This window comes from Salvelinus alpinus, chromosome 12 (assembly GCF_045679555.1).
Source record: "Salvelinus alpinus chromosome 12, SLU_Salpinus.1, whole genome shotgun sequence".
Taxonomy (NCBI): Eukaryota; Metazoa; Chordata; class Actinopteri; order Salmoniformes; family Salmonidae; genus Salvelinus; species Salvelinus alpinus.
In genome coordinates this window covers 7,445,057-7,472,853 of record NC_092097.1, presented here as the reverse complement: position 1 = coordinate 7,472,853, position 27,797 = coordinate 7,445,057, and the positions used below count along the sequence as shown (strand labels likewise).

General features: G+C 43.6%; 1 protein-coding gene across 1 annotated transcript; it reads right to left on the bottom strand.

Moving 5' to 3' along the window:
- Positions 1-471: 471 nt before the first annotated feature.
- LOC139535407 (protein phosphatase 1 regulatory subunit 12B-like) lies at positions 472-27,797 on the bottom strand. The gene is made up of 7 exons (XM_071334779.1): positions 27,547-27,797; positions 8,914-8,930; positions 8,541-8,652; positions 8,232-8,336; positions 7,793-7,852; positions 7,568-7,618; positions 472-1,138 (listed from the first exon to the last, which is right to left on the bottom strand). Exons 1-7 carry the CDS (start codon positions 27,652-27,654, stop codon positions 1,052-1,054), a joined length of 540 nt encoding a protein of 179 aa, XP_071190880.1. The 5' UTR covers positions 27,655-27,797; the 3' UTR covers positions 472-1,051.

Genomic DNA, 27,797 nt, shown 5'->3' with positions numbered 1-27,797 from the left:
TCTTTATGCATAGCGTTTTGATCCTCCATGGCCACCATACTTCAAGACTTCCAAAGAACTGTTCCCCTCTGCCTCTCCTCACTCCCTCCTCTCCTTCTATACTATTCAACAACATGGACAAGGGAAATGCTTGAACTTGATTGTTTTTTGTCTCATTGTAGAGGTGTGCGTATGTGTGTGTGTGTGTCAGTAGTTGTGCCTTTTGTGGATTGCATGATTTCTTTCCCTACCAACAAACATGTTGTTGTCCAGCAAAAAGACTCCAAATCTTCCAGCTCTTGTATCAATATATCAGTCAATGTGATATTATTAAGAACCTCAAGGGAACCAAAACATGGAATGTCTCCACAGACGTATCTATATGTTATCAAAGTAATCATAGGAAATAAAGGTCTTTTACGTATGCTTGTCTTGCGTGGTTTGTAAAACAATATAATTGTTATATTATATTTTCAAATACAACTCTTCATATAATCTTTACCTGCTTTATTATTGCTTACAAATGTGTACCAAACCTGGTTGTCGATCATGTCATACATACTGTAGGCCTCTGCAGTAAGATGCAGTACCACACATGACCATTTGATGACAGTGCATACAAGAGATTGCATTGGATTGCAGTGTAGAAAATCATTATAAATTATTTATACAAGGCTCAGGAGACTTTTCAGGTGATGCAGTTTTAAAATAAACATTAAATGTAACTTCGTTAGATAGAACATCATAATATACCAACTCTTACACCAGTTCATAGATTAAAACCTTCGTAGACATTCGTACAGTATAATGTGCTGTGACGATATAAGTATGCATTATAACAATCCATAAATACATTTAAAAAATGCTAATATGCTAACTGTGTGTGAACACTATCTGTGTGCAATATAACCATCAACAGAGGACAGATGAGAAAAGTGAAAGGAGCATCAAAAAAGGATTTAAAGTTGGCGCCTATCTGTCATTCCTGTCATGATTTGAATGTAGTGGTGGTGGTGATGGTGTAGTTGGGGTAAAAATTGGAAATAAGTCTTGGATCATCCTCTTCCTCCTCTCACTTAGACAGTTTACTGATGACCCGGATTAAGGCTCCGTTCTCGTCCTTCAGTCTCTGGTTCTCATTCTTCAGCTCTGTCTGGATCTGTGGAGGACAGCAGACAACAAGCAAACAGAGCAAACAGAGAAGGGTTAGGGTTGGGGTTAGTGAAACATAACATCTACATGCTGTACTGTTTGTTAAAGGGAAAGCTAAAAGTTGAAAGTGTACCAATTCAAGTTGATTTACAAAAACAAACTCTAGTCAAAGTGTGATATACAGAACAAATGACAATGACTGACACATTCATCACCCCTCTCTCCTCCGAGTCAACTGGGGCCATACTTGAAAACATAAGCAACCATTTAGTTAATTGGGTTCTCCAGCTCAAAATGTGTATTAGCCAATTAAAATTGTTGATTTTGACCACTACCTACATGTACACATTTCCTCAACTAACCTCTACCCCTGTACACTGACTCGGTACTGCTACTCCCTGTATATAGCCTCGTTATTATGTTCCTTTTAATTATTTTTTACTTTAGTTTATTTGGTAAATCATTTCTTAACTCTTTTTGAACTGCACTGTTGTTTAAGGGCTTGTAAGTAAGCATTTCACAGTAAGGTCTACACTTGTCATATTTGGCGCTTGTGACAAATAAAGTTCGATTTGATGTATTGTGACAAATTCTCAATTGTAGCTTGTCCCATCAAATAACGTGGAACACATTAGCCCTATGCTAACTTCAACAGGTGGCACTGATTATATCCTGGCACAAGTGCATCAGCCAATTAAAATAATTGAAGTAGTTGGACATGTTCCTTAACATACCTAAGTCCATAATAATGTTCTGATAATCAAAGCAACTATCACATGTATTTGTGTCACGCCCTGACCATAGAGAGCTTTTTATTCTCCATGTTGGTTAGGTCGGGGTGTGACTAGGGTGGGTCATCTAGGTGATTGTATTTCTATGTTGGCCTGGTATGGTTCCCAATCAGAGGCAGCTGTTTATCGTTGTCTCTGATTAGGGATCATATTTAAGCAGCCATTTCTCCTTTTTGCTTTGTGGGATCTTGGTTTTGTGTAGTGCCTGTTAACACTGCAATTTCTTCACGGTTTGTTTGTTTTCTGTATTTTGTTTTTGGTGAGTTTCTTTGATTAAAACATGTGGAACTCTACGCATGCTGCGCCTTGGTCCAATCATTCTAACGATCGTGACAATTTGACTGACTGGTCAAATTACTCTGTGTAAAGTGGCCTAGTCCACGTAATTGTCGCAGATGATGAAAGGGTTCGAATCTCGGATGAGTCCACCCGCCCCTCTGAAATGTTTATTTCCATGTATTATGTTAGTGTGCAGTTCTTGACTTGGACTAAAATAAGTGCCGGTATTTATTTTGTGTGCCGGGACGCTTTATATTTAGGTGCAGGAACTGCACATATTTGTGGTGCCGGTACTCAGTTCCGGTGAGCTCCTACCCAAGCCAAGCACTGTTAGTGTGTTGAAAAGCGATGCCTACAGCCAACAGCTTGAAAATGAAGATTATGAATGAACTTAATAAAGGAGCCCCCTCTTTCTTCAGCCTTGCACACAAACACACTGCTGTTGCCTAATAATCACATTGAATAGGCTATATTACATGGATGTGTACACCTAAATTAAGGCATTTTTAATCATCTACTTCATCATATATGCGTTATTTGACGCAAAAAACATGAGCATTACAATGTGTACATCAGGTAATGTGCACTCTCGTTATCATCCTACAGATGGCAGTATTGTAGTTATTTTAAAGAAGTCTGCAGGACTCAAAATCAACAGTCTTAATGTTGGAAGACATTTGGCTGTCATTATATGATTTTGTAGGGTACACTTACATGCAGGCTAAACGCTATGCATTGTTATAATTATCCACTTCGTCACATGCGTTTTGAATCGAGCATAAGGACTGGCAGTGAACAGTGTTTTCCTCAACTAAAAAGCGAGGGGGGTTCAAACCCACGGTTAAAGTGCACTATCGGTTGCAAGTCAACCGCTTTAGCAGTGTGTACCACAGAGAAGCGATGATTACAATGATATGGCTACTATTTGATAAATCCATAAGGCTCTTCAAGTTTTTTTTTAATGATGTACAATACACTTACACATTGTAAGGACCTCATTTATGTGTGAAATTGATCAACAAAATCGTGGGAATTTGTCAGGTGTGAAACCGTGAAAATGTTGTCTACCACTTGTAGCCTAGTCAAGGATGCATCAGTTCAATATTGGCCCCTGACATTTTGTTACAGACCAATGTAACAAGTAAACCTTGAATTTGTAGGTTTAAAGTCTCTCTAGTGGCCAGGGTTGACCTATTTTAAGAAATGCCATTGGTTGGTGGATATAAAGTTTAAGATCTTTCATAGGCTAATGAAAAAGTTAGCATAGAGCTAACGTGTGCCATGTTATCTGATGGGACCAGCTACAATTAGGCGTTCTATCACATGCAAGTAAATCGATGCCTTTCATTGGCTGATACGCATTTTGAGCTGGAGAACCCATTTAAATGTAAATGGTTGCTTATGTTCGCAAGTATGGCCCCACAGTGTTTGCCCACAGAGATATTGTATATTCAGTTCAGTGTTCCATTTTTATTGAGAGCTCTCATTCAGAGATAAGAGGTTGTTGTCTGTACCCTCGTGTATGGAACACTGCAGATGCTTGTGGCAGTAGTGAATGCAGACAAATACTAATGGCTTGCTCACTCGATGAATATCAATCAAAGCACTCTTACAAGCCACAGCCAACAGGGCATAATGGTGACAAACGATGCCATCTTAGAATATCACAAAGCAGTGCATTATAGGGAATCGGGTGCCATTTGATAGACAGTAACACTATAGTACCAAGTCACATCCCAGAGCCTCTCCTGATAGTTCTTGTTCTCCATTTGTCTGCAGGGCAGCTTTGTGATAGCTGGGCCTCTTGTGGAGAGTGTTTTTTGGGAATATGTTCTGTCTCTGCTGTGGCTCAGTTTAGTCTATTGGAGATATTCTCAAGAGAGACAAGAACAGGCAATAAGCCACAGGAAAAGGGTCCTGAATTGGTCAAACAATGAACACCTCTCAGTATCAATTCAGTAAATTCAAGCAGGTTGGTATTGACCAAGTTAAATCAAATTTTATTGGTCACATACACGTGGTTAGCAGACGTTAATGCGAGTGTAGCGAAATGCTTGTGCTTCAAGATCCGACAGTGCAATAATATCAAACAAGTAATCTAACAATTCCACAACTACCTAATACACACAAATCTAAGGGATGGATTAAGAATATGTACATATAAATATATGGATGAGCGATGACAGAGCAGCATTGACAAGATACAATAGATGGTATAAAATACATTATATAGATATGAGTAATGTAAGATATGTAAACATTATTAAAGTGGCATTATTAAAGTGACTAGTGATCCAGTTATTAAAGTGGCTAAAATTATTTTGAGGCTGTATGTAGGCAGCAATGTCTCTGTGTCAGCTGTTGAACAGTTGGATGGCCTTGAGATAAACAGATTCTCTCTGTCCCAGGTTTGATGCACCTGTACTGACCTCGCCTTCTGCATGGTATCAGGGTAAATAGGCAGTGGCTCGGGTGGTTGCTGTCCTTGATGATCTTTTAGACCTTCCTGTGACATCAGGTGCTGTAGGTGTCCTGGAGGGCAGGTAGTTTGCCCCTGGTGATGCGTTGTGCAGACCACACCGCCCTCTGGAGAGCCTTGCGGTTGAGGGTGGTGCAGTTGCCATACCAGGAGGTGATACAGCCACAAGATGCTCTCAATTGTGCATCTGTAGAAGTTTGTGAGGGTTTTAGGTGACAAGCTACATTTCTTCAGCCTTCTTCACCCAAATGTCTGTGTGGTTGGACCATTTCAGTTTGTCCGTGATGTGTACGATAAGGAACTTAAAATGACCACTTTCGCCACTGCTGTCCCGTTAATGTGGATAGGGGTGTGTGCTCCCTCTGCTGTTTTCTGAAGTCCACAATCATCTCCTTTGTTTTGTTGACGTTGAGTGAGGTTGTTTTCCTTACACCACACTCCGAGTGCCCTCACCTTCTCCCTATAGGCTGTTTCGTCATTGTTGGTAATCAAGGTCACTAATGTTGTGTCATCTGCAAACTTAATGACTGAGCTGGAGACGTGCATGGCCACGGAGTCATGGGTGAACAGGGAGTACAGGAGGGGGCTGAGCACGCACCCTTGTGGGGCCCCTGTGTTGAGGATCACCGAAGTGGAGATGTTGTTTCCTACCTTCACCACCTGGGGGCGGCCCATCAATGTCCAGGATCCAATTGCACAGGGCGGGGTTGACCCAGGGCCTCAAGCTTAATGACGAGCTTGGAGGGTACTATGGTGTTGAATGCTGAGCTGCCGTCAATGAACAGCATTACATAGGTATTCCTCTTGTCCAGATGGGATAGGGCAGTGTGAAGTCGATTGCGTCGTCTGTGGACCGATTGGGACGGTGTGCAAATTGAAGTGGGTCTTGGGTGGCAGGTAAGGTGGAAGTGATACGATCCTTCACTAGTCTCTCAAAGCACTTCATGATGACAGAAGTGAGTGCTACTGGGTGATAGTCATTTAGTTCAGTTATGTTTGCCTTCTTGGGTACAGGAACAATGGTAGCCATCTTGAAGCGTGTGGGGACAGCAGACTGGGATAGGGAGAGATTGAATATGTCTTTAAACACACCAGCCAGCTGGTCTGTGCATGCTCTGAGGACGCGGCTAGGGATGCTGTCTGGGCCGGCAGCCTTGTGAGGGTAAACACGTTTAAACGTCTTACTCACATCGGCCACGGAGAAGGGGAGGGGGGGCCCACAGTCCTTGATAGCGGGCCGCGTCGGTGACACTGTATTATCCTCAAATCGAGCAAAGAAGGTGTTTACTTTGTCTGGAGACAAGACGTCGGTGTCCGTGACATGGCTGGTTCTCTTTTTGTAGTCCATAATTGCCTGTAGACCCTGCCACATATGTCTCGTGTCTGAGCCTTTGAATTGCGACTCCACTTTGTCCCTTTACCGATATTTCGCTTGTTTGATTGCCTTGGAGGGCATAACTACACGGTTTATATTCTGCCATATTCCCAGTCATCTTTCCATGGTTAAAATGCAGTGGTTCGCGTTTTCAGTTTTGCGCGAATGCCCCCATCTATGCACGGTTTCTGGTTAGGGTAGGTTTTAATAGTCACAGTGGGTGTGTGATCGAAACTGTGTGATCAAAACAATCTTGAAGCGTTGATTTCGATTGGTCAGACCAGCATTGAATAGTCACGGGTACATCCTGTTTGAGTTTCTGCCTATAGTATGGTAGGAGCAAAATGGAGTCATGGTCATATTTGCAGAAGGGTGGGGGAGGGCCTTGTATGCATCGCGGAAGTTAGAATAGCAGTGATCCAGTGTATTGCCCACACGAGTGCTACAATCAATATGCTGATTGAATTTAGGTAGCCTTGTTCTCAAATTTGCTTTGTTAAAATCCCCAGCTACAATAAATGCAACCTCAGAACATATGGTTTCCAGTTTGGATAGAGTCCAGTGAAGTTCCTTGAGGGCCGTTATGGTATCGGCTTGAGGGGGGATATACACGGCTGTGACAATAACCAACAAGAATTCTCTTGGGAGATACTATGGTCGGCATTTGATTAAGGAATTCTAGGTCAGGTGAACAAAAGGACTTGAGTTACTGTATGTTGTTACGATTACACCATGAGTCGTTAAATCATGAAGCATACACCCCCGCCCTTCTTCCCAGAAAGATGTTAATTTCTGTCGATGCGATGCATAAAGAATCCCGGTGGCTGTACCGACTCCGACAACATATTCAGAGAGAGCCATTTTTCCGTGAAACAGAGAATGTTACAATCCCAGATGTCTCTCTGGAAAGCAACCCTTGCCCTAATCTCGTCTATCTTGTTATCTAGAGACTGGACATTGGCGAGAAATATACTCGTAAGCAGTGAGTGGTGTGCACGCCTTCAAAGTCTGACCAGGAGGCCGCTCCGTCTACATCTTCTGCGGCGTTGTTGTTTTGGGTCGGCCTCTGGAATCAGATCCAATGTCCTGTGTGGTGGTGCGAACAAAGGATACACTTCGGGAAAACTGTATTCCTGGTCTTAATGTTGGTAAGTTGACACTGATATCCACTGATAACGCTTAAGATTTTCTGGTCTAACAACGTAAGAAATAATACATAATTTTGTTTTATAAAATACTGCATAGTTTCCTAAGGACTAGAAGCGAGGCGACCATCTCTGTTGGCGCCATCTTGCGCCAACTTGGGATGACTCATGTACTGGAGGCAGCTCTGTAGTCTAGTCACTAGCTGGCACAGCCACAAAGTCATGAAATCTGAACCGTATGCCTAACCCTTACCTTCAATTAAGACCAAAAAGCACATTTTTGTTTTCATGAATTTGTACAATATATAGGAAATTTTGATTTTGCAGCTGGTCCATCAGAGGAAATTGATCAATTCTGGACAGATACCTTCACTTCATCTTCCATGTCTGATATCTTCTTCTGAAGGACACGTGTTTCCTACAGAGAAGAGATGACACAAGCCACAATGAGACTAAACATGACAGGGCTATCAGCCTGACCATGACTTGAACTAATAAAACAAAATATAATCAAATACACATGTTGTACCAGAACAAGAGAGAAGTAAACAGAAAGTGCATAGGCAAACATCTTGTGAAATGAGGATCTCACCCGTTTTTCTTTCTCAAGCATGGACCTCTCATTGGACCTTTCAGTCATTGTGATCTTTCTCTACAATACAAAAGTCCATGGTTAAAATAGTGAAGAATAGAACAATCCCTGAAACGGCAAACATTTCTCACTCCTGTGCCAGACGTCACTAATGCTCATTGCTGAATGGAAGCAAGTCACCGTAGCAATGTTCCAACGTCTAGTGGAAAGCTTTCCCAGAAGAGTGGAGACTGTTATAGCAGCAAAGGGGGACAAACTCCATATTAATGCCCATGATTTCGGAATGAGATGTTCGACAAGCAGGTGTCCACATACCATGTAGTGTACGTATTCATTGGACTCTTCTGCAACCTGGTAATTTTCATCAGTTTTATTGGATTTTGGGATGAGGGTTTGAACTATTTTGTGTGGCGGATGAATACCAGTTAGGGATAATCACCTGTGTGACTTTCTCCAGCTGAGTCTGCACCAACACCAGCTCCTGTTTGCTGCCCTGCAGCCGGGACTTGAGTCTCTCATTTGTAGACATGGCCTCCTCGTACATCTGCAACATAAAAGATGCAACAGACACAGAATATCATAACATGCCACAGTATTTGACTACTACACTTTACTTGAACCCTCTGTCATAAAGGCTACATAATACTTTCCTTATCATGACATAACAGATGTCACAACAGATCATTAGCTACCTACGCCAGTTTGCTAGCGTTAAGAAACTGTTAGAGAATTTTACATTACAGGTTACCTTCTTATAGTCAGTGCATCCTGCCTCTTCCTCAGCCTTTTTCCGCGCTGCCATTCTGTTTTCCCTGCGAGCGTCATAGGCTTCTCGGTCGTAAGCACCAGACGAGTCCAGTCTGAGGGAAAGATAACAAATGACTGCACCTACTTCAGAGCTTGGTCATCAATATACTTTTTATTTCACCTGTATTTAACCAGGTAGGCTAGTTGAGAACAAGTTCTCATTTACAACTGCGACCTTTTGAGCCTAATTGTCATAAAAAGGTCAGTTGCAAAGGAGACCTGAGTAATAAAGTTGACCAATGGCCGTTAGGATATGTATGAATGCCTGGTAGTGAAAATCTTTGATAAAGTGAGCTGAGATGAAAGCAGCTTACCTGGACAGTCTTTCATGCTGAAAACAAACAAAAAAGATTAGTCACTTACAAAATGCATAAAACATGAGTAGTTTGAATGGTCTTTAACACTGAGGTGTAATGACTTCTTCCTGGTTAATATTGTACACTCAGACCGTCACTTTTGCCTGGGACTGTATTTTATTCAACCTATGCTTATTGGGCTTTAATGAACAGGAATAAAATAGGCACGTGTTATGACAGATGACACTTGTAATGACCCCTATGTTCAGAACCTTTGATTGTGCATTCTTTGGGGTTTCACACATATTTCACCCCCCAGCGCCATTCATTTAAAATCAACGTTTTCAGTGAAATACCATGAGAACATTTAGTTTTGTCAGCAATATATCAAATAATGATAAAATGGTCAGTCTAAGTAAATTCCATACAGTATTTGACATGCAATTTATTTAAAAAAATATATTTGTATCCAAAAGCAGGTTGTGAGCATGTTGAGAAATATGTCAGGCTTAGAGATTCATTTTCCTTTTACAGTACCAGTCAAAAGTTTGGACACACCTACTCATTCAAGGGTTCTTTATTTTTTAAATATATTTTTTACTATTTTCAACATTGTAGAATAAGAGTGAAGACATCAAAACTATGAAATAACACTAATGAAATCATGTAGTAACCAAAAAGTGTTAAACAAATCAAAAGATATTTTAGATTCTTCATAGCAGCCACCATTTGCCTTGATGACAGTTTTGCACACTCTTGGCATTCTCTCAACCAGCTTCACCTGGAATGCTTTTCAAACAGTCTTGAAGGAGTTCCCACTTGTTGGCTTCTTTTCCTTCACTCTGTGGTACAACTCTTCCCAAACCATCTCAATTGGGTTCAGGTCGGGTGATTGTGGAGGCCAGGTCATCTGATGCAGCACGCCATCACTATCTTTGGTCAAATAACCCTTACACAGCCTGGAGGAGTGTTGGGTCATTGTCCTGTTGGAAAAAAACTAAGCGCAAACCAGATGGGATGGCGTATTGCTGCAGAATGCTGTGGTAGCCATGCTGGTTAAGTGTTCCTTGAATTCTAAATAAAATCACCAGCAAAGCACCCCCACACCATAACACCTCATGCTTCATGGTGGGAACCACACATGCAGATATCATCGGTTCACTACTCTTCGTCTCACAAATACACGGCGGTTGGAACAAAAATCTCAAATTTGGACTCATCAGACCAAAGGTGTAACGGCTGTCGTAGTCGTTTTCCTCCTCAGACGAGGAGGAGCATGGATCGGACCAAGATGCTGATTGGTAAGTATTCATATTTTAATGGGAAAACAACAAACACTACAAAATACAACAACCAACAAACGTGACTAACCTGAAACAGTCCTGTGTGGCCCAAACACTGACACAGGAACAAACACCCACAAAACACAAGTGAAACCCAGGCTGCCTTAGTATGATTCTCAATCAGGGAGAACGATTGACAGCTGTCTCTGAGAATCATACCAGGCCGAACACAAAATCCCAACATAGAAAATCAAACCTAGACCAACCCACCCAACTCACGCCCTGAACAACTAAAACAAATACAAAACAAAGGAAAACAGTTCAGGAACGTGACAGAACCCCCCCCCTTAAGGTGCGAACTCCGGGCGCACCAGCACAAAGTCTAGGGGAGGGTCTGGGTGGGCGTCTGTCCACGGTGGCGGCTCTGGCGCTGGTCGTGGTCCCCACCCCACCATAGTCAACCCCCGCTTCCGTGGCCTCCTCCCAATATCCACCCTCCATGTCAATCCCACTATTCCAAAGAGCAGTAACAGACTGAGGGGCAGCACCGGACTGAGGGGCGGATCCTGGCTGGCGGAAGGCTCCGGCGGATCCTGGCTGGCGGAAGGCTCCGGCGGATCCTGGCTGGCGGAAGGCTCCGGCGGATCCTGGCTGGCGGAAGGCTCCGGCGGATCCTGGCTGGCGGAAGGCTCCGGCGGATCCTGGCTGGCGGAAGGCTCCGGCGGATCCTGGCTGGCGGAAGGCTCCGGCGGATCCTGGCTGGCGGAAGGCTCCGGCGGATCCTGGCTGGCGGAAGGCTCCGGCGGATCCTGTCTGGCTGGCTCCGGCAGCTCCTGGCTGGCTGGCAGCTCCTGGCTGGACGGCTCTGGCTGATCCTGGCTGGACGGCTCTGGCTGATCCTGGCTGGACGGCTCTGGCTGATCCTGGCTGGATGGCTCTGGCTGGTCCTGGCTGGACGGCTCTGGCTGGTCCTGGCTGGACGGCTCTGGCTGGTCCTGGCTGGACGACTCTGAAGGCTCGGGACAGACGGGCAGCGCTGCTGCGCTGAGCAGGCAAGCAGCGCAGGCGGCGTTGAGCAGACGGCCGACTCTGACCTGCTGAGGCGCACAGTAGGTCTGGTGCGTGGTGCCGGAACTGGAGGCACTGGGCTGGAGACACGCACCACAGGGAGAGTGCGTGGAGGAGGAACAGGGCTCTGGAAATGCACTGGAAGCCTGGTGCGTGGTGTCGGCACTGATGGTACTGGGCTGGGGTGGGAAGGTGGCGCCGGATATACCGGACCGTGAAGGAGGACACGCGCTCTTGAGCACCGAGCCTCCCCAACCTTACCAGGTTGAATGGTCCGCGTAGCCCTGCCAGTGCGGCGAGGTGGAATAGCCCGCACTGGGCTATGCTGGCGAACCGGGGACACCCTCTGTAAGGCTGGTGCCATGTACGCCGGCCCGAGGAGATGTACTGGAGGCCAGATATGTTGGGCCGGCTTCATGGCACCCGGCTCGATGCCCAACCTAGCCCTACCAGTGCGGCAAGGTGGAATAGCCCGCACTGGGCTAAGCACGCGTACTGGGGACACCGTGCGCTTTACCGCATAACACGGTGTCTGACCAGTACGACGCCCTCTCACTCCACGGTAAGCCCGGGGAGTTGGCTCGGGTATCCAACCCCGCTTCGCCACACTCCCCTTTAGCCCCCCCCAAGAAATGTTTGGGTGAGCCTCTCGGGCTTCCAGCCGCTCTGCCTTGCTTTCGCCTCATAAAACCTCCTCTCCGCTTTGGGGCGGCGACACTCCACTGGCTCTGCCCAGGGTCCTTTACCGTCTAGGATTTCCTCCCAAGTCCATTCCTCTTTTCCCCAGTGCTGTTGTTCTTGCCTTCCTTCTCCAATCCGCTTGGTCCTGTACAGGTGGGTGTTTCTGTAACGGATGTCGTAGTCGTTCTCCTCCTCAGACGAGGAGGAGCATGGATCGGACCAAGATGCGGATTGGTAAGTATTCATATTTTAATGGGAAAACAACAAACACTACAAAATACAACAACCAACAAACGTGACTAACCTGAAACAGTCCTGTGTGGCCCAAACACTGACACAGGAACAAACACCCACAAAACACAAGTGAAACCCAGGCTGCCTTAGTATGATTCTCAATCATGGACAACGATTGACAGCTGTCTCTGATTGAGAATCATACCAGGCCGAACACAAAATCCCAACATAGAAAATCAAACCTAGACCAACCCACCCAACTCACGCCCTGACCAACTAAAACAAATACAAAACAAAGGAAAACAGTTCAGGAACGTGACAAAAGGACAGATTTCCACCGGTCTAATGTCCATTGGTCGTGTTTCTTGGCCCAAACAAGTCATTTCTTCTTATTGGTGTCCTTTAGTAGTGGTTTCTTTGCAGCAATTCAACCATGAAGGCCTGATTCACGCAGTCTCCTCTGAAAAGATCATGTTGAGATGTGTCTGTTACTTGAATTATGTGAAGCATTTATTTGGGCTGCAATTTGAGGTGCAGTTACCTCTAAAGAAATGATCCTCTGCGGCAGAGACTCTGGATCTTCCTTTCCTGTGGCGGACCTCATGAGAGCCAGTTTCATTAGAGCTCTTGATGGTTTTTACGACAGCACTTGAAGAAACTTTCAAAGTACTTTAAATTTTCCAGATTGAGTGACCGTGTCTTAAAGTAACCATGGACTGTCATTTCTCTTTGCTTATTTGAGCATTTCTTGCCATAATATGGACTTGGTCTTTTACCAAATAGGGCCGTCTTGTGTGCATCATCCCTACCTTGTCACAACACAACACATTGGCAGAAACACATTAAGAAGGAAAGAAATGCCACAAATGAAAGTTTAACAATGCACACCTGTTAATTGAAATGCATTCCAGGTAACTCCCTCACGAAGCTGGTAGAGAGAATGCCAAGAGTGTGCAAAGCTGTCATCAAGGCAAAGGGTGTCTACTTTGAAGAATCTGAAATGTAAAATATATTTTGATTTGTTTGACACTGTTTTGGGTACTACATGATTCCATATGTGTTATTTCATAGTTTTGATGTCTTCACAATTATTCTACAACGTAGAAAATAGTACAAATTAGGAAAAATTATTATTATTTTATTCCTCCATTATTCCTCCTCCATCAAACTTTACAGTTGGCACTATGGATTGGGGCAGGTAGCACTCATCCGCCAAACCCAAATTCGTCAGTCGGACTGCCAGAGACATTGTTTGCTGATTATAATAATAAATTATTACATTGCTATAGCGCTTTTCATAGAATCTCAAAGCGCGTCAAGAGCAAAAAACAAACAAGCAATATGAAAGCTGCATCCTCCGAAGATGGAGAGGCTCAATTCATGGCTTGAACGGAGAGAGCTGGTCAGAGGATGGTAAATGATGGTGATGGAGTCTGCTGATGATCTTGTAGAGGGCAAGTCTGGGAACCAGACTCAATTGTATAACCACTTCTCTTCCACTCTGTGTAGCACCCACTTGGGTGATGCCTCAGCAGCTCTGGGTGCCAGAAAGCTCTTCAACACAAAATTCAGAATAGTACCCAGTTGTCCTCACTGGGAGCCTTCTGTCTCAGCACTGCTGTATTCCTCCATCTGCCATCCTCTCCCATTTCAGGCGACTCCTCAAATGATGATGTTCTCAGAATAGCTGGTACTGTGTCCAGATGTTTTTTGCAAACAAAAACATTAGCCATTTAGCTAGCTAGCTAGCCAAGCCAAAAAGTGTTAACCTGTTAGTCAATCTGCAAATCCATGGCTCAAATACACCAGATTGAGTTTTATTGCATATACTCTATGTTATCAAAAACAAAAGAGCTGATTAAAAACACCTAACAAATTACTAAATATGTACACATTTATAGGAGCTCTCTGCTGAGGCTGCTACTTGGGCACCATGGCAACTATAGAACATACTCTAGTCATTTAAGCATGTTAACCCTTGTAAGGCTGCCGGCCTAGACGTCATCCAAAGCCGCGTCCTCAGACCATGTGCAGACCAGCTGCCTGGAGTGTTAACGGACATATTCAATCTCTCCATATCCCAGCTTGTTGTCCCCACTTCCTTCAAGATGTCCACCATTGTTACTGTACTCAAGAAAGTGAAGGTACAGTAACTGAACTAAACTATCATCCTGTAGCACTCATTTATGTCATCATGAAGTGCTATTAGATGCTAGTTAAGGACCATATCACCTCCATCTTACCCGACAACCTAGACCCACTACAATTCGCATACCGCCCGAGTAGCGCAGAGGTCTAAGGCACTGCATCTCAGTGCTAGAGGCGTCACTACAGACACCCTGGTTTGATTCTAGGCTGTATCACAAACAGCCGGATTGGGAGTCCAATAGGGCGGAGCACAATTGGCCCAGCGTCATCCGGGTTTGGCCGGTGTAGGCCGTCATTGTAAATAAGAATTTGTTCCTAACTGACTTGGCTAGTTACATAAAGGATTAAAAAAATAAACAGATCCGCAGACGACTCAATCGTCATTGCACTGCACACTGACCTATCCTGAGCCCCTCCCTCTCATATCACAGCCATTAAAGGTGCACTATGCAGAAATCGCTCTGCCATTTCCTGGTCGCTAAAATTGTTATAGTTCGCCTAATTTAAGATTATGTGACAAAACAAGCAAGTATAGTATCATTGTACTATCTAAATATATTTTCCATAATCAAAAATATTGCATTTTCAGCTGTTTGAAGCTGGTGTCCAAAACCGAGTGTGAGACACAAAAACAAAAAACTTATGAATGGAAAGCATAGAAATAGAGCAAATAGAACAGATCTACCACTTCTTAGACATGCGTTCAATGAAAAATCTATAACTAACTTTCTATGTGAATTTGGTCAGGTCGCCCCAAAAATTGCATATTTCAATTTTAAACTCTGTTTTAAAGTCATCATTGGCCACATGCTGAAATCCCGGAGCATTTTTCTTCCTCTCCAGCAACTGAGTTAGGAAGGATGCCTGCATCTTTGTAGTGACTGTGTGTATTGATACACCCTCCAAAGTGTACTTAACTTCACCATGCTGAAAGGGATAATCAATGTCTTCTTTTTTAGTTTTTTACCAATAGGTTTTCAATGTAATCCTTTGGAAAATCTGCCTGGTCCATGTGGTTGAATCTGTTTTAAATATACTGCTCAACTTCAGTACCTTACAGACAATTGCATGTGTTGGGTACAAAGATAAGGTAGTCATTCAACAATCCTGTTAAACACTATTTTAGCACACAGTGTCCATGCAACTTATTATGTGACTTGTTAAGCAAATGTTTTACTCCTGAACATGTTTAGGCTTGCCATAACAAAGGGCAATGCTTATTGACGCAAGACAGTTTTAATAATTAAATTGTAAACACTTTGGAAAACATAATTCCACTTTGATATTATGGGGTATTGTGTGTAGGCAAGTGACAAAATCTAAATGTAATCCATTTAAATTCAGGCTGTCACAACTAGGGCCGTTGCGGTGACAGTATTTCCTCCACACCGGTGGTCACGAAGGCAGTCAAATTCCATGTGACCGTTTAGTCACTGTAATTAAGCTTCTCCAAGATCTGATGCTGCTGATGGTCATTAGTAGCCTACCAAACGTGCTTACTGCCTGGTACTCAGCACTCTATTGTCCCTCTAATCACTCTGACATCAATGCAAATGTAATCGAAAATCAAAACAAACACTTCATGAGAGCCCATGAGCTCATGTTGCACAACATTTCTAAAGGCTACGCAAGTGCGCGAGAAAACAGTGATGGCCTCTACTAAAAAGAGGAGAATCCGATCAGCTTTCTATAGGTTATGCCTACTATATTTATTTCTCAACTTTCCTAATATTACACAATTTTCCCCGTCCTCCATTCGCTATTTACGTGTATGGATGACTCTTTTTTTTTTTTCAGCTGCCCCCGTTTCGAGACAGGTGCATGATAATGGTTGATTTTAAATCAAATTTCACAAACATATTATTTAGTATAAGACAAGATTAAATCAAGAAAAGTCTGATGGGTGACAATTTTTGCGTACTGTATCACTTGTGAATTATATATATTATCACGTGTCAATGATGCCCAGCATAAGAAACAATGCTTTTTTTGCTACTTTTTCAAATCATAGTCGCACACCTCATGTAGCATAGGCATAGGCCTATGGGCTAGGTTTATATCACAGCTAAAGTGGCCAAATAACTTCTTAAAATTAAGCACATTAACCTGCTTTACAAGGGGTGGAGAGCCTAACTGTCATACATAAGCAGCGCATGAGTTTCAAGTTTGGGGAAGATATTTCACCATAAAAATGCACCTTTGTCATAAAAACATTACATGAAGAATCTCATTTGCAGTCACTTTTGATAATGGTGTTTGCCCGCTAATGGAACATTTGCGCTTATAGCCTACTAACATGTGTGCTTTATTGCGTAATTAATATTTTTATTTTATGCTGGTGGTTGTATTCATTTGGGATCTATTGCATCCCACAACTGTCTCAGACTATGTTTCCAATATTTATTTCTCACACAGAATAGGTCAACTTTTGTACTATGGGGGATAGTAGATTGACATAGACTAGTGCTTTCGCTGTTCATTAGGCCTACTCATCTTGTTGGGTGACGAAAAGTAAATGTGGACAGTTCTTCTAATATCTTCAATATGCCTCTCGGAATTGGATAAGGATACACGCAGTTGTGTCCCTGATGGGTCTGTCTTCACTTGTAAATCTTGTCTGCTGAATTAACTAGTGTAGCCCAAAGCCATTTGGCATAGCCAGATCAGGCCCTAACATAAGGACAACTCAGAGTATGCTATTCTGTTCTTCTGAAATAGACTACATTTTCTTCATATCATGCTTGTTTAGACCTGTCTAAAAGTAAAGTAAGAAAGTATTCAGACCCCTTGACTTTTTCCACATTGTTACATTACAGCCTTATCCTGTTTGGACGCATGAACCGCTAGCGGGACACCTACGACAACATCCGGTGAAATTGCAGAGCGCGAAGTTCAAAATACAAAAATCGTAATATTAAACATTCATGAAAATACAAGTGTCATACATCATTAAAAACCTTAACATCTTGTTAATCCAACTGCGTTGTCAGATTTCAAAAAGGCTTACGGCGAAAGCATACCACGCGATTATCTGAGGACAGCACCCCACACAAATACTTTTTCAACCAGCACAGGCGTCACAAAATCACAAATAGCGAACAAATAAAACACTTACCTTAGAATATATTCCTCTGTCTGCAATCCCAAGGGTCCCAGCTACACAATGAATGGTTGTTTTGTTCGATAAAGTCCTTCTTTATGCCCTTTTTTCTCCACACATAGTGTTGTGTGTTCCTTCCAAACAACTCAACTGTAGTTTCATCTGTCCACAGAATATTTTGCCAGTAGCGCTGTGGAACATTCAGGTGCTCTTTTGCGAACTTCATACATGCAGCAATATTTTTTTTGGACAGCAGTGGCTTCTTCCATGGTGTCCTCCCATGAACACCATTCTTGTTTAGTGTTTTACGTATTGTAGACTCGTCAACAGAGATGTTAGCATCTTCCAGAGTTCTGTAAGTCTTTAGCTGAGACTCCAGGATTCTTCTTAACCTCATTGAGCATTCTGCGCTGTGCTCTTGCAGTCATCTTTGCAGGACGGCCACTCCTAGGGAGAGTAGCAACAGTGCTGAAAATTCTCCATTTATAGACAATTTGTCCAGAGTAGTGATGCTAGTCGGGCGGGCGAGTGCTGGCAGCGAACGGTTGAAAAGCATGCATTTGGATTTACTAGTGTTTAAGAGCAGTTGGAGGCCACGGAAGGAGTGTTGTATGGCATTGAAGCTCGTTTGGAGGTTAGTTATCACAGTGTCCAAAGAGGGACCAGATGTATACAAAATGGTGTCAGGTGTAGAGGTGGATCAGGGAATCACCCGCAGCAAGAGCGACATCGTTGATATATACAGAGAAAAGAGTCGGCCCAAGAATTGAACCCTGTGGCACCCTCATAGAGACTAATCTAGAAGAAAAAGAAAAGCACACCTATTTAGGTGCAAAAATGTAATATCCAACGTTTCGACAGCCAAGCTGTCTTCATCAGGGTATAATCACAAACACTGCGGGATGACTCGTTTATATAGTGTCAAAAGACACACAGGTGTCTGTAATCATGGCCAAGAGTGGCCTAATATCATTGGTTAATTCTCAAATATTAAAATTGCATACAAACAGCATACAAAAAACAAATGGATAGCATACGATCATAGATTCCTTTTAGACTACACAAGCTTACAAACAATTACAATGAAAAAGTCACAATAATCACAAGAATGGCTTCAGATCAAGTCTACATTGAGACTGAAGGGAGCAAGGGTCTTTAAGTTAAAGATCCAGGCAGCCTCTCGTTTTAACAATAAATTATCAAGGTCACCCCGTCTCCTAGGGAGGGTGACATGTTCGATGCCAATATAACGCAGAGACGAAATCGAGTGCCCTGCCTCCAAAAAGTGGGCCGCAACTGGGTAAGTCAAGTTTTTGCACCTAATGGTGCTACGATGCTCTGATACATACTTTTAATTTGCGCTTTGTTTTACCCACATCATTTTTACCACAAGGACAAGTTATAAGATAAATAACTGCCTTAGTGGAGCACGTAATAACACCTTTGATTTGGATCGATTTCCCTGTTTGTGGGTGTTTGAAGGGGCAGAAATCTCAGAGGGACATTTATAAGTGCCATTGCATTGAGCACAGCCATTACACTTGTAATTTCCATCCAGTAGGGGCGCAAATAGACGTTGTTCAGGAATATCTTGGGGTGGTAAATCAGAGTGCCCCGCGAGAATACGACCAAGGGAAGGTCCGAAAACACATTACCGAGACTATCATCGGATTTTAGGATGTGCCAATGTTTGTGAACGATTCCCTTAATTTGTTCAGAGCGCTTTGAAAGCGGGTAGTTAGAATGCAAGAACGCATCTTTTTGCGAGACTGCCCTTCAAAAATGTCATGTCTCGTTTTGAATTTTCTCAATGGCAATATTAATCTGATAATTTTTGTACCCCCTCTCCTTGAACTTTCTTTGCGTCTCAGTCATATTTCTGTCGAAATCTGATTATTTTGGGAAATTCTTTTGATTCGACAGAATTGGCTGTAGGGCAAACTATTTTTCAAGGGAAGTGGGTGACAACTGTCAGCCCTCAACAAACTGTTACGATCAATAGGTTTCCTGTAAATATCAGTGTATAGAACATTATTTTCACACAAGATCAGAAGATCAAGAAAACTGATTTGACGTGTATCAGATTGCATAGTAAATCTCAAATGTTCAGAACAGGAGTTAAGAAAAGCATGGAATGCCTGGAGCTGTTTTGCATCACCCCTCCATAGAACAAAAATATCATCAATATACCGTTTCCAAATAATGGTGTTAGGCAAGAGACTGCCAGAGGTCCGGACAACAGGCCCTCCAATTTGACACCCTGAACTCTGTCGGAGAAGTAGTTGGTGAACCAGGCGAGGCAGTCATTTGAGAAACCAAGGCTGTTGAGTCTGCCAATAAGAATACGGTGATTGACAGAGTCGATAGCCTTGGCCAGGTCAATGAAGACGGCTGCACATTACTGTCTTTTATCGATGGCGGTTATGAAATCGTTTCGTGCCTTGAGTGTGGCTGAGGTGCACCCGTGACCAGCTCGGAAACCGGATTGCACAGCGGAGAAGGTTCGGCGCGATTCAAAATGGTCAGTGATCTGTTTATTAACTTGGCTTTCGAAGATTTTAGAATGGTAGGGCAGGATGGATATAGGTCTATAACAGTTTGGGTCTAGAGTGTCACCCCCTTTGAAGAGGGGGATGACCGCAGCAGCTTTCCAATCTTATGGGATCTGGGATGATACGAAAGAGGGGTTGAACTGACTGGTAATAGGGGTTGCAACAATGGAGGTGGATAATTTTAGAAAGAGAGGGTCCAGATTATCTAGCTCAGCTGATTTGTACTGGTCCAGGTTTTGCAGCTCTTTCAGAACATCTGTTACCTGGATTTGGGTGAAGGAGAAATGGGGGAAGCTTGGGCAAGTAGCTGCGGGGGGTGCAGAGCTATTGGCCGGGGTTGACCCCAGCCAGGAGGAAAGCATGGCCAGCCATAGAGAAATGCTTATTGAAATTCTCGATTATCGTGGATTTATCGGTGGTGACAGTGTTACCTAGCCTCAGTGCAGTGGGCAGCTGGGAAGAGGTGCTCTTATTCTCCATGGACTTTACAGTGTCCCAAAACTTTTTGGAGTTAGAGCTACAGGATGCAAATTTCTGTTTGAAAACGCTAGCCTTTGCTTTCCTGACTGACTGCGTGTATTGGTTCCTGACTTCCCTGAAAAGTTGCATATCGCGGGGACTCTTCGATGCTAGTGCAGTCCGCCACAGGATGTTTTTGTGCTGGTTGAGGGCAGTCAGGTCTGGAGTGAACCAAGGGCTATATCTGTTCTTAGTACTACTTTTTTTGAAAGGGGCATGCTTATTTAAGATGGTGAGGAAATTACTTTTAAAGAACGACCAGGCATCCTCGACTGACGGGATGAGGTCAATATCCTTCCAGGATACCCAGGCCAGGTCGATTAGAAAGGCCTGCGCGCAGAAGTGTTTTAGGGAGTGTTTGACAGTGATGAAGGGTGGTCGTTTGACCGCAGACCCATAGCGGATGCAGGCAATGAGGCAGTGATCGCTGAGATCCTGATTGAAAACAGCAGAGGTGAATTTGGAGGGCAAGTTGGTCAGGATAATATCTATTAGGGTGCCCATGTTTACGGATTTAGGGATGTACCTGGTGGGTTCCTTGATAATTTGTGTGCGATTGAGGGCATCTAGCTTAGATTGTAGGACTGCCGGGGTGTTAAGCATATCCCAGTTTAGGTCACCTAACAGAACGAACTCTGAGGATAGATGGGGGGCAATCAATTCACATATGGTGTCCAGGGCAGAGCTGGGAGCTGAGGGGGGTCTATAACAGGTGACAACAGTGAGAGACTTATTTCTGGAGAGATTAACTTTTAAAATTAGAAGCTCGAACTGTTTGGGCATAGACCTGGATAGCATGACAGAACTCTGCAGGCTAACTCATCCCCCTTTGGCAGTTCTATCTTGACGGAAAATGTTGTAGCTGGGGATGGAAATCTCCGAATTTTTGGTGGCCTTCCTAATCCAGGATTCAGGCATGGAAAGGACATCGGGGTTGGCGGAGTGTGCTAAAGCAGTGAGTAAAACAAATTTAAGGAGGAGGCTTCTGATGTTAACATGCATGAAACCAAGGATTATTCGGTTACAGAAGTCAACAAATGAGAGCGCCTGGGAACACGCAGGGCCTGGGTTAACCTCCACATCACCCGAGGAACAGAGGAGGAGTAGGATGAGGGTACGGCTAAAGGCTATCAAAACTGGTTGTCTTGTGCTTTGAGGACAGAGAATAAAAGCAGCAGATTTCTGGGCGTGGTAGAATAGATTCAGAGTTTAATGTACAGACAGGGGTATGGTGGGGTGTGGGTACAGTGGAGGTAAACCCAAGCATTGAGTGATGATGAGAGGTTGCATCTCTGGACGGGCTAGTTATGCTGGGTGAGGTCACCACATGTGTGAGAGGTGGGACAAAGGAGGTATCTGAGGCACGTTGAGTGGGACTAGGGGCTCCGCAGTAAACTAAGACAACTATCCTAAACAACAGTGTCCAAGGCATATTGACATTTGAGAGAGACATAAAGCGAGGCATAAAGCGATCACAGGTGTTGATTGGGAGAGCTAGCTAAGGCAACAACATGTAAGACAACAACAGCTAATCAGCTAAGACAACAACAGGTAAAATGGCGATGAATGGGCAGAGAGGGTCGGTTAAGTACACACAGGACCTGAGTTGGGGCCGACAGATAAACAGAAATAAACAAAATGGAGTACCGTGATTAATGAACAGTCCATTAGGCATTAGCTATGTAGCCAAGTGATCATAGGGTCCAGCGAACAACAATAGATGGGACAGGGAAGCCGAGGGGTAGTCGTTACTACGCTAGCACGCGGGAGACATGGCGTTTAAAGTTAGCAGGCCGGGGTAAGTAGAAGCGTCTGCTCCGACGTCCGGCAAAGGCCGGTTGAGGGCACAGCGGATGGAGTTAAGTCGGCAGACCAGTCGTGGTGGTACGGTGGGGCGCCGTGTCGACAAAGGGTCCAGACCAGATGGCGAAAGAGGTTGTAGTAATTTTGTTTGCTAGCCGGGAGATGCGCCTGGCTCGCGGCTAACTGATGCTAGCTTAGGGGCAGGGGCGTTAGCCCCTATAGCCACTCAGTAGCAGCTAGCTAGCAGCGATGATCCGATGCAAAGGTCCAGAGCTTACGGCAAGGATCCGGTGGAGTGGTGGATTCTAGCCGCGTTGGGGTAGAGTCCGGGAGGTATCGGCTGAGTAGCCGGGTGATCACAGAGTAGCCCAGGAGGTGGGCCTGGCTCAGAGCTAGCCTCGGGTCACTCGGTGGCATCCAGCTAGCTGTGATGATCAGGAGTAATGGTTCAGGGTTTACAGCAGGAATCCAGCGTTGTAGTGGAGAAAACTGTCCGATGCTGGCAAGTATTATCCAGGCAACAAACAAAAAAAGCGGCTGGTTTCTGTGCAGAAGGAAAGGCAGCTAGCAGTGGCTAACAATGGCTAAATATCTAGTAGCTAATTAGCTGTTGAGCTTCTGATGGAGGTTCTGGCTATAAGGTCTAAAAAATAGCGGATCCGTGTCACATTAGGTGAGGCGGGTTACCGGAAGGTATATTTAATTTTAAAATGAAAAAGAGATTGAAAATAAATTTAAATATATACAAAAAAAGACGAAAAATACACGAGAGGACGACATATCACGTCTGCACTGCTACGCCATCTTGGCCCATCCAACTACCTCATCCCCATACTGTTATCTATTTTGCTCCTTTGCACCCCAGTATCTCTACTTGTACACTCATCTTCTGCACATCTATCACACCAGTGTTTAATTGCTATATTGTAATTATTTCACCACTATGGCCTATTTATTGCCTTACCTCCGTTATCCTACCTCATTAGCACACACTGAATATAGACTTTTTCCAATGTATTATTGACCGTATGTTTGTTTATCCCATGTGTAACTCTGTGTTGTTTGTGTTGCACTGCTTTGCTTTATCTTGGCCAGGTTGCAGTTGTAAATGAGAACTTGTTCAGAGCCACTGAGTTTGAAGGTAGGCCTTGGAATACACCTCCAATTGACAGAAATTATGTCAATTCACCTATCAGAAGCTTCTGAAGCCATGACATAATTATGATTTAGTTTCACCATCCAACTTGAAATGATGTCAATTGATACATTTATGATGTAAAAAATAGAATTTTATATTTAATGAATATGTATGCAAATTGAATGCAAATTGAATAATTTGGTGCAGTGAACAAGTGACTGAATTTGTTTGTGGTATTCAGTCAATTGAGAATGTGCTTAGGGTTTTAAAACAGGAGGCATTTTGATGATCTATTTCGTTTTTGGGGGGTTTAGAGTTGTGATGTACCACATACTTGTGCATATTGTACCAAAGTGATTGCATTTTTTTTTTTACTTCAAAGTGAATGTGTTTGAGTTTCTATTTTCCATTAATTGCAGTCCAAGTCATGAGCAAAGATAACATTCTGAACACTCACAGAACTGCCTGGGTCATAATTATTGTAACGAACCTTGCCAAGGTATGCCTGTTACAATTCCTCCTAAAAAAGTTAACCCATATTGGAGCTTTGGTTAGCAGTCCTGCCTATGGGCTTGGAGACCTGGGAATGAGACCCATAACAGGCATTTCTCTATTACTGTTTGCATTAAACTCCACTATATGTCTGGTCCCCTATTTGTTTGAATGTTGCCAATGGAATCTCCCTCAGCCCTGCTCCGGACTTTACTTGAGTGACCTCAATAAGACCACTGCATTACCAGCCTCTAAAATGACAGAGCAGAGCGGTCAAGATGAGCACTTTGTAAAGGACTTTGTGTCCTGTTTGCATAAGGATTCTGTGTTTCTAATTTTCAGTTCAAGTGGTCAGGAAAAACCCCTGGCCCTAGTTATGACCTCTCACGGAAGACTTAGACCTTCACACTGTCCCGCAGCCAAGCATGCGCTTATCAGCAGAGAGCATCTTGGGATGAAACTTGAAGCTCATACCAAGTTAGAGAAGGATTGAGGAAACAGCCACATGCATTAACTGAGAGGCAGAGATAAAAACTCAAACATATCCAAAAAAGGTCATAACTTTGGCAGTGGCTTAGCTTGGGAATCTTGACGGATATTGCCTGCTGAAGGGTTGGAGGCAGGGTGTATGAGTGTGCTTTTTTTAAAGAGACACTCCTGCAAAAATTGCATTGTTTGAGCTTTTTAATAGTGTCCGATGATGTTCAGGTCACTTGTCACTTTGCCTTGCGGATTTATTTCAGTAGAGCTGAGAAGTGTACTACTGATAGAATGGGAGATGTGTTCCACTGCAGACCGAATCATTCATGCTGTGGTGTATCCTCAGTCACTCTCCTACAGTATCTGGGCCAGGCCCTGACCTCTGTGTTCTCAGGCTGCAGTGGACAGCCCACTTCCATTTTGAAGCCCATGCTGCTTTTCCATGTGACTAGGGAACCATGACGGACCAGCACTTTGTCAGGCAATTACAAGAGTTCAACCGACAAAAGCCAAATATTTATACTTTTACGCCACGGCATGCAAGAGTGAAGGCATTTAACATTGATTACGGTTGCGCTATCTAGAAATCACGTCGATGGATAAAGTTAACAATGTAAGATCGTATGCATTTTCTCTTGTTTTTTTTGTGCACTTGCCTATTATTGCTCTCAAGAACAAGAGAGACTTAAATGGAAGTCTGGACGAGAGACTAAAGGTCATGCACAGATGTTAGGAATCACTGCATTGTTTAGACAGCTTTATTTTTTACTACAGACCAGGCTACCTGTCAGCATATCTTCCAGCTGGGGACAAACCGTTACACTTCAAGTAATGCCTATCACATGCTTCCCAGTCAAAACAGTTTGCGCATATATTATGATTACATTTTTGTTCGTTTTGTACTTCGGCAGGTTACAGTTTCTCTGCTGTTTGAGTAAAAAAAAAATCTTGATGCACGTTAAAGTTCGGTAGCCAAAATCTACGTCCCTTCGTAGGTGACCCCTTCGTAGGTGATTGGTCAACAGCCTACTACTCCTAGTAGGAGTGAGAACTATGGACAGGATTCTTCATTGAAGTGTTTGTTGCCATTCAACGAGAGACGACTAGTTTTCATGCATTTTTTCCCCCCACTTGACAAATACTGCAACTAACATCTTAGTTAGATTCAAAATTCTGTGACTAAGACCTCGTCGGCAAAAACATCAAAATGAATTTACAGATTTATTGATTTCATTCTGACTATTTTGAGGAACTGTATACTGGCTATGTTTTAGCTAGAGGCCAAAACAGTAATATTGCCACTTTTCTCATTTTTCAGGTGAAAGTTGTTCAATTGTTCAAGGTGGTCTAGGAGGAGAGGATCAGTCCATTGCTTTAGTCTCGGACCTCATGTAAAAACACAAAGGAATGGTTCCCGTCAGACATCAACAAGCTCTCAGTCTGTGTCAACACTGTCAGCTCTCTTTTATTAAAGAGTCTGTCTGTGTGTTTGGAGCCATGGTAAGCTCTCATTAAAAGAAGGCTTGCTGTTGACCCCCTGAAGCTCTGCTTTGGATCATGGATCCAGCACTGGGAGATGCTGGTGTGATGGAGAGGGCCTGCTCGGAGTCTATCAAGCCTTCCAACACTGACCAACCCAGTCAAGAATAACCCCTATAATATCTAACTCATAGGCACTTCATGTAGATATGGGTATAAACAATATGCTTGTAGCTCCACCTGGTTCTCTAGTAGGCTAGGTGAAAGTACTGCCATATTGATTACACCAATCAAATCCTTCCCTCTGCACACCTGCGCCCAGAGTGTAAGGGCTAGTGGTTGTTTGTGGACCAGGCCAGTCTTCTTCTGTGCTCCCCCTCCTGCTCTGTTAGATGCCATGGGGGACTGTCTGCTGACCAGCTCTTCCCGAGTGGAAAATGTGAGCTTCTCCCACTGGACCAGCGGAGGGATAGACACTGTGTCTGCGTTCCAATACAAGCCAGCTCTAAGTACTCTCACCATCTTTCCTTCCTTCCCTCTCTCTCTCTCTCTCTCTCTCTCGCTCTTTCTTTTGCTTGCTCTCGCGCTCTTTTGCTCTCGCTGTCTTGGTCTATTTTGCTCTCTTGCTCACTCTCTCGCTCTCTCAAAGTACCAGTGTCACTGCTTGAGTAAACATTTGAGATTAACTTCTTATTACAATTTATTTTATTGTATTTTCCTGTTTATTTTTCGCTGCCTGGCTCATTGTGCAAAAAGGTGCTGCCAGAGTCTTGTCCAGAGTGATATCAGGAGGACCCACTTGAAAGCATGCCTCTCAAAGGGTTTGATATTGTTGATCCTGTCAGATATCTATCTTCAATGCCAATCTGAGTTTTATATGTCATTTGCCTCTTGTTATTTCGAGTTACACAGGACCCCTCTCAGTAAAATTCCGAGGCAACTTTCTGCCTGATGAAAAAAATAGCATGGAGCTGATGATGTCATGGAAACTCCAAACTTATCCAGGACTTATATGACCCATCATGGGAAGTAAATGTTGAGGCTGTATTGGACATCTCTCTCACAAAGAGAGAGAGAGCCTCTTTGTGGGAGAGATGTTCTTTGAATAGTTACATGCATGCAGCCAATGCTGAAAATGTATTTTCCTTTAGTCAAATTTACTCCCACATAAGCCACCTGGCTCAAGAGGGCTCATCACCATCTGTCATTACAATCTGATGTCTGCTCATGGAACATTTACATTGGTTTCAATGTGGAGTGAAAGGTTTATGGTTAAACAAAGAAAGGTATTCAAAATAACCAGTTTTTCCTGGATATCCTAAAAGCATAACACCTATAGCAGTGGTTTCCAGCCTTTTTTGGTTACTGTACCAACTGAGTTTGCTGTTCCTGGAGTACCCATGAAGTATCCCCTCCTGCATTTTACCAGTAGGCCTATGGTCTCATGAGTCTTCACAAGTACACCCTGTGGATAGGCCAAGGTTGTAGTACCTCTGGTTGGGAACCACTAACCTATAGTATTAGACCTACACACTGTGCTCCAAACCAATGATGATAGTCAAAAGTCAAGCACTGCATTTTATCTGAGCTTCTGCACATAGCAATGTTTACAAACAGCATCCTAGGCATTTCCTTGTTATTGCCCATAGAAAAGATAAAGTGATCTGCTCTTACTTTGAGGCCTCTGGAAGTCAGCGAGGGTGTAGTGGGAGACGAGTCAGAGAGGGACTTTGTCGTGCGTGGCTGATCCTTTGCGTTGCGGGGGGAGAGAACAGATGACATCGCTGCAGGCTACTATACACTGCATGGGGTTCAAGTCTGGTCCAGAAGTCCGGTCCAGCGGTCCAGTCCAGAAGTCCAACCAATGTGATTCCAAAGGACTACTGCATAAACAATCCAGTGAGACACAGTTAAAATCCCTGTGA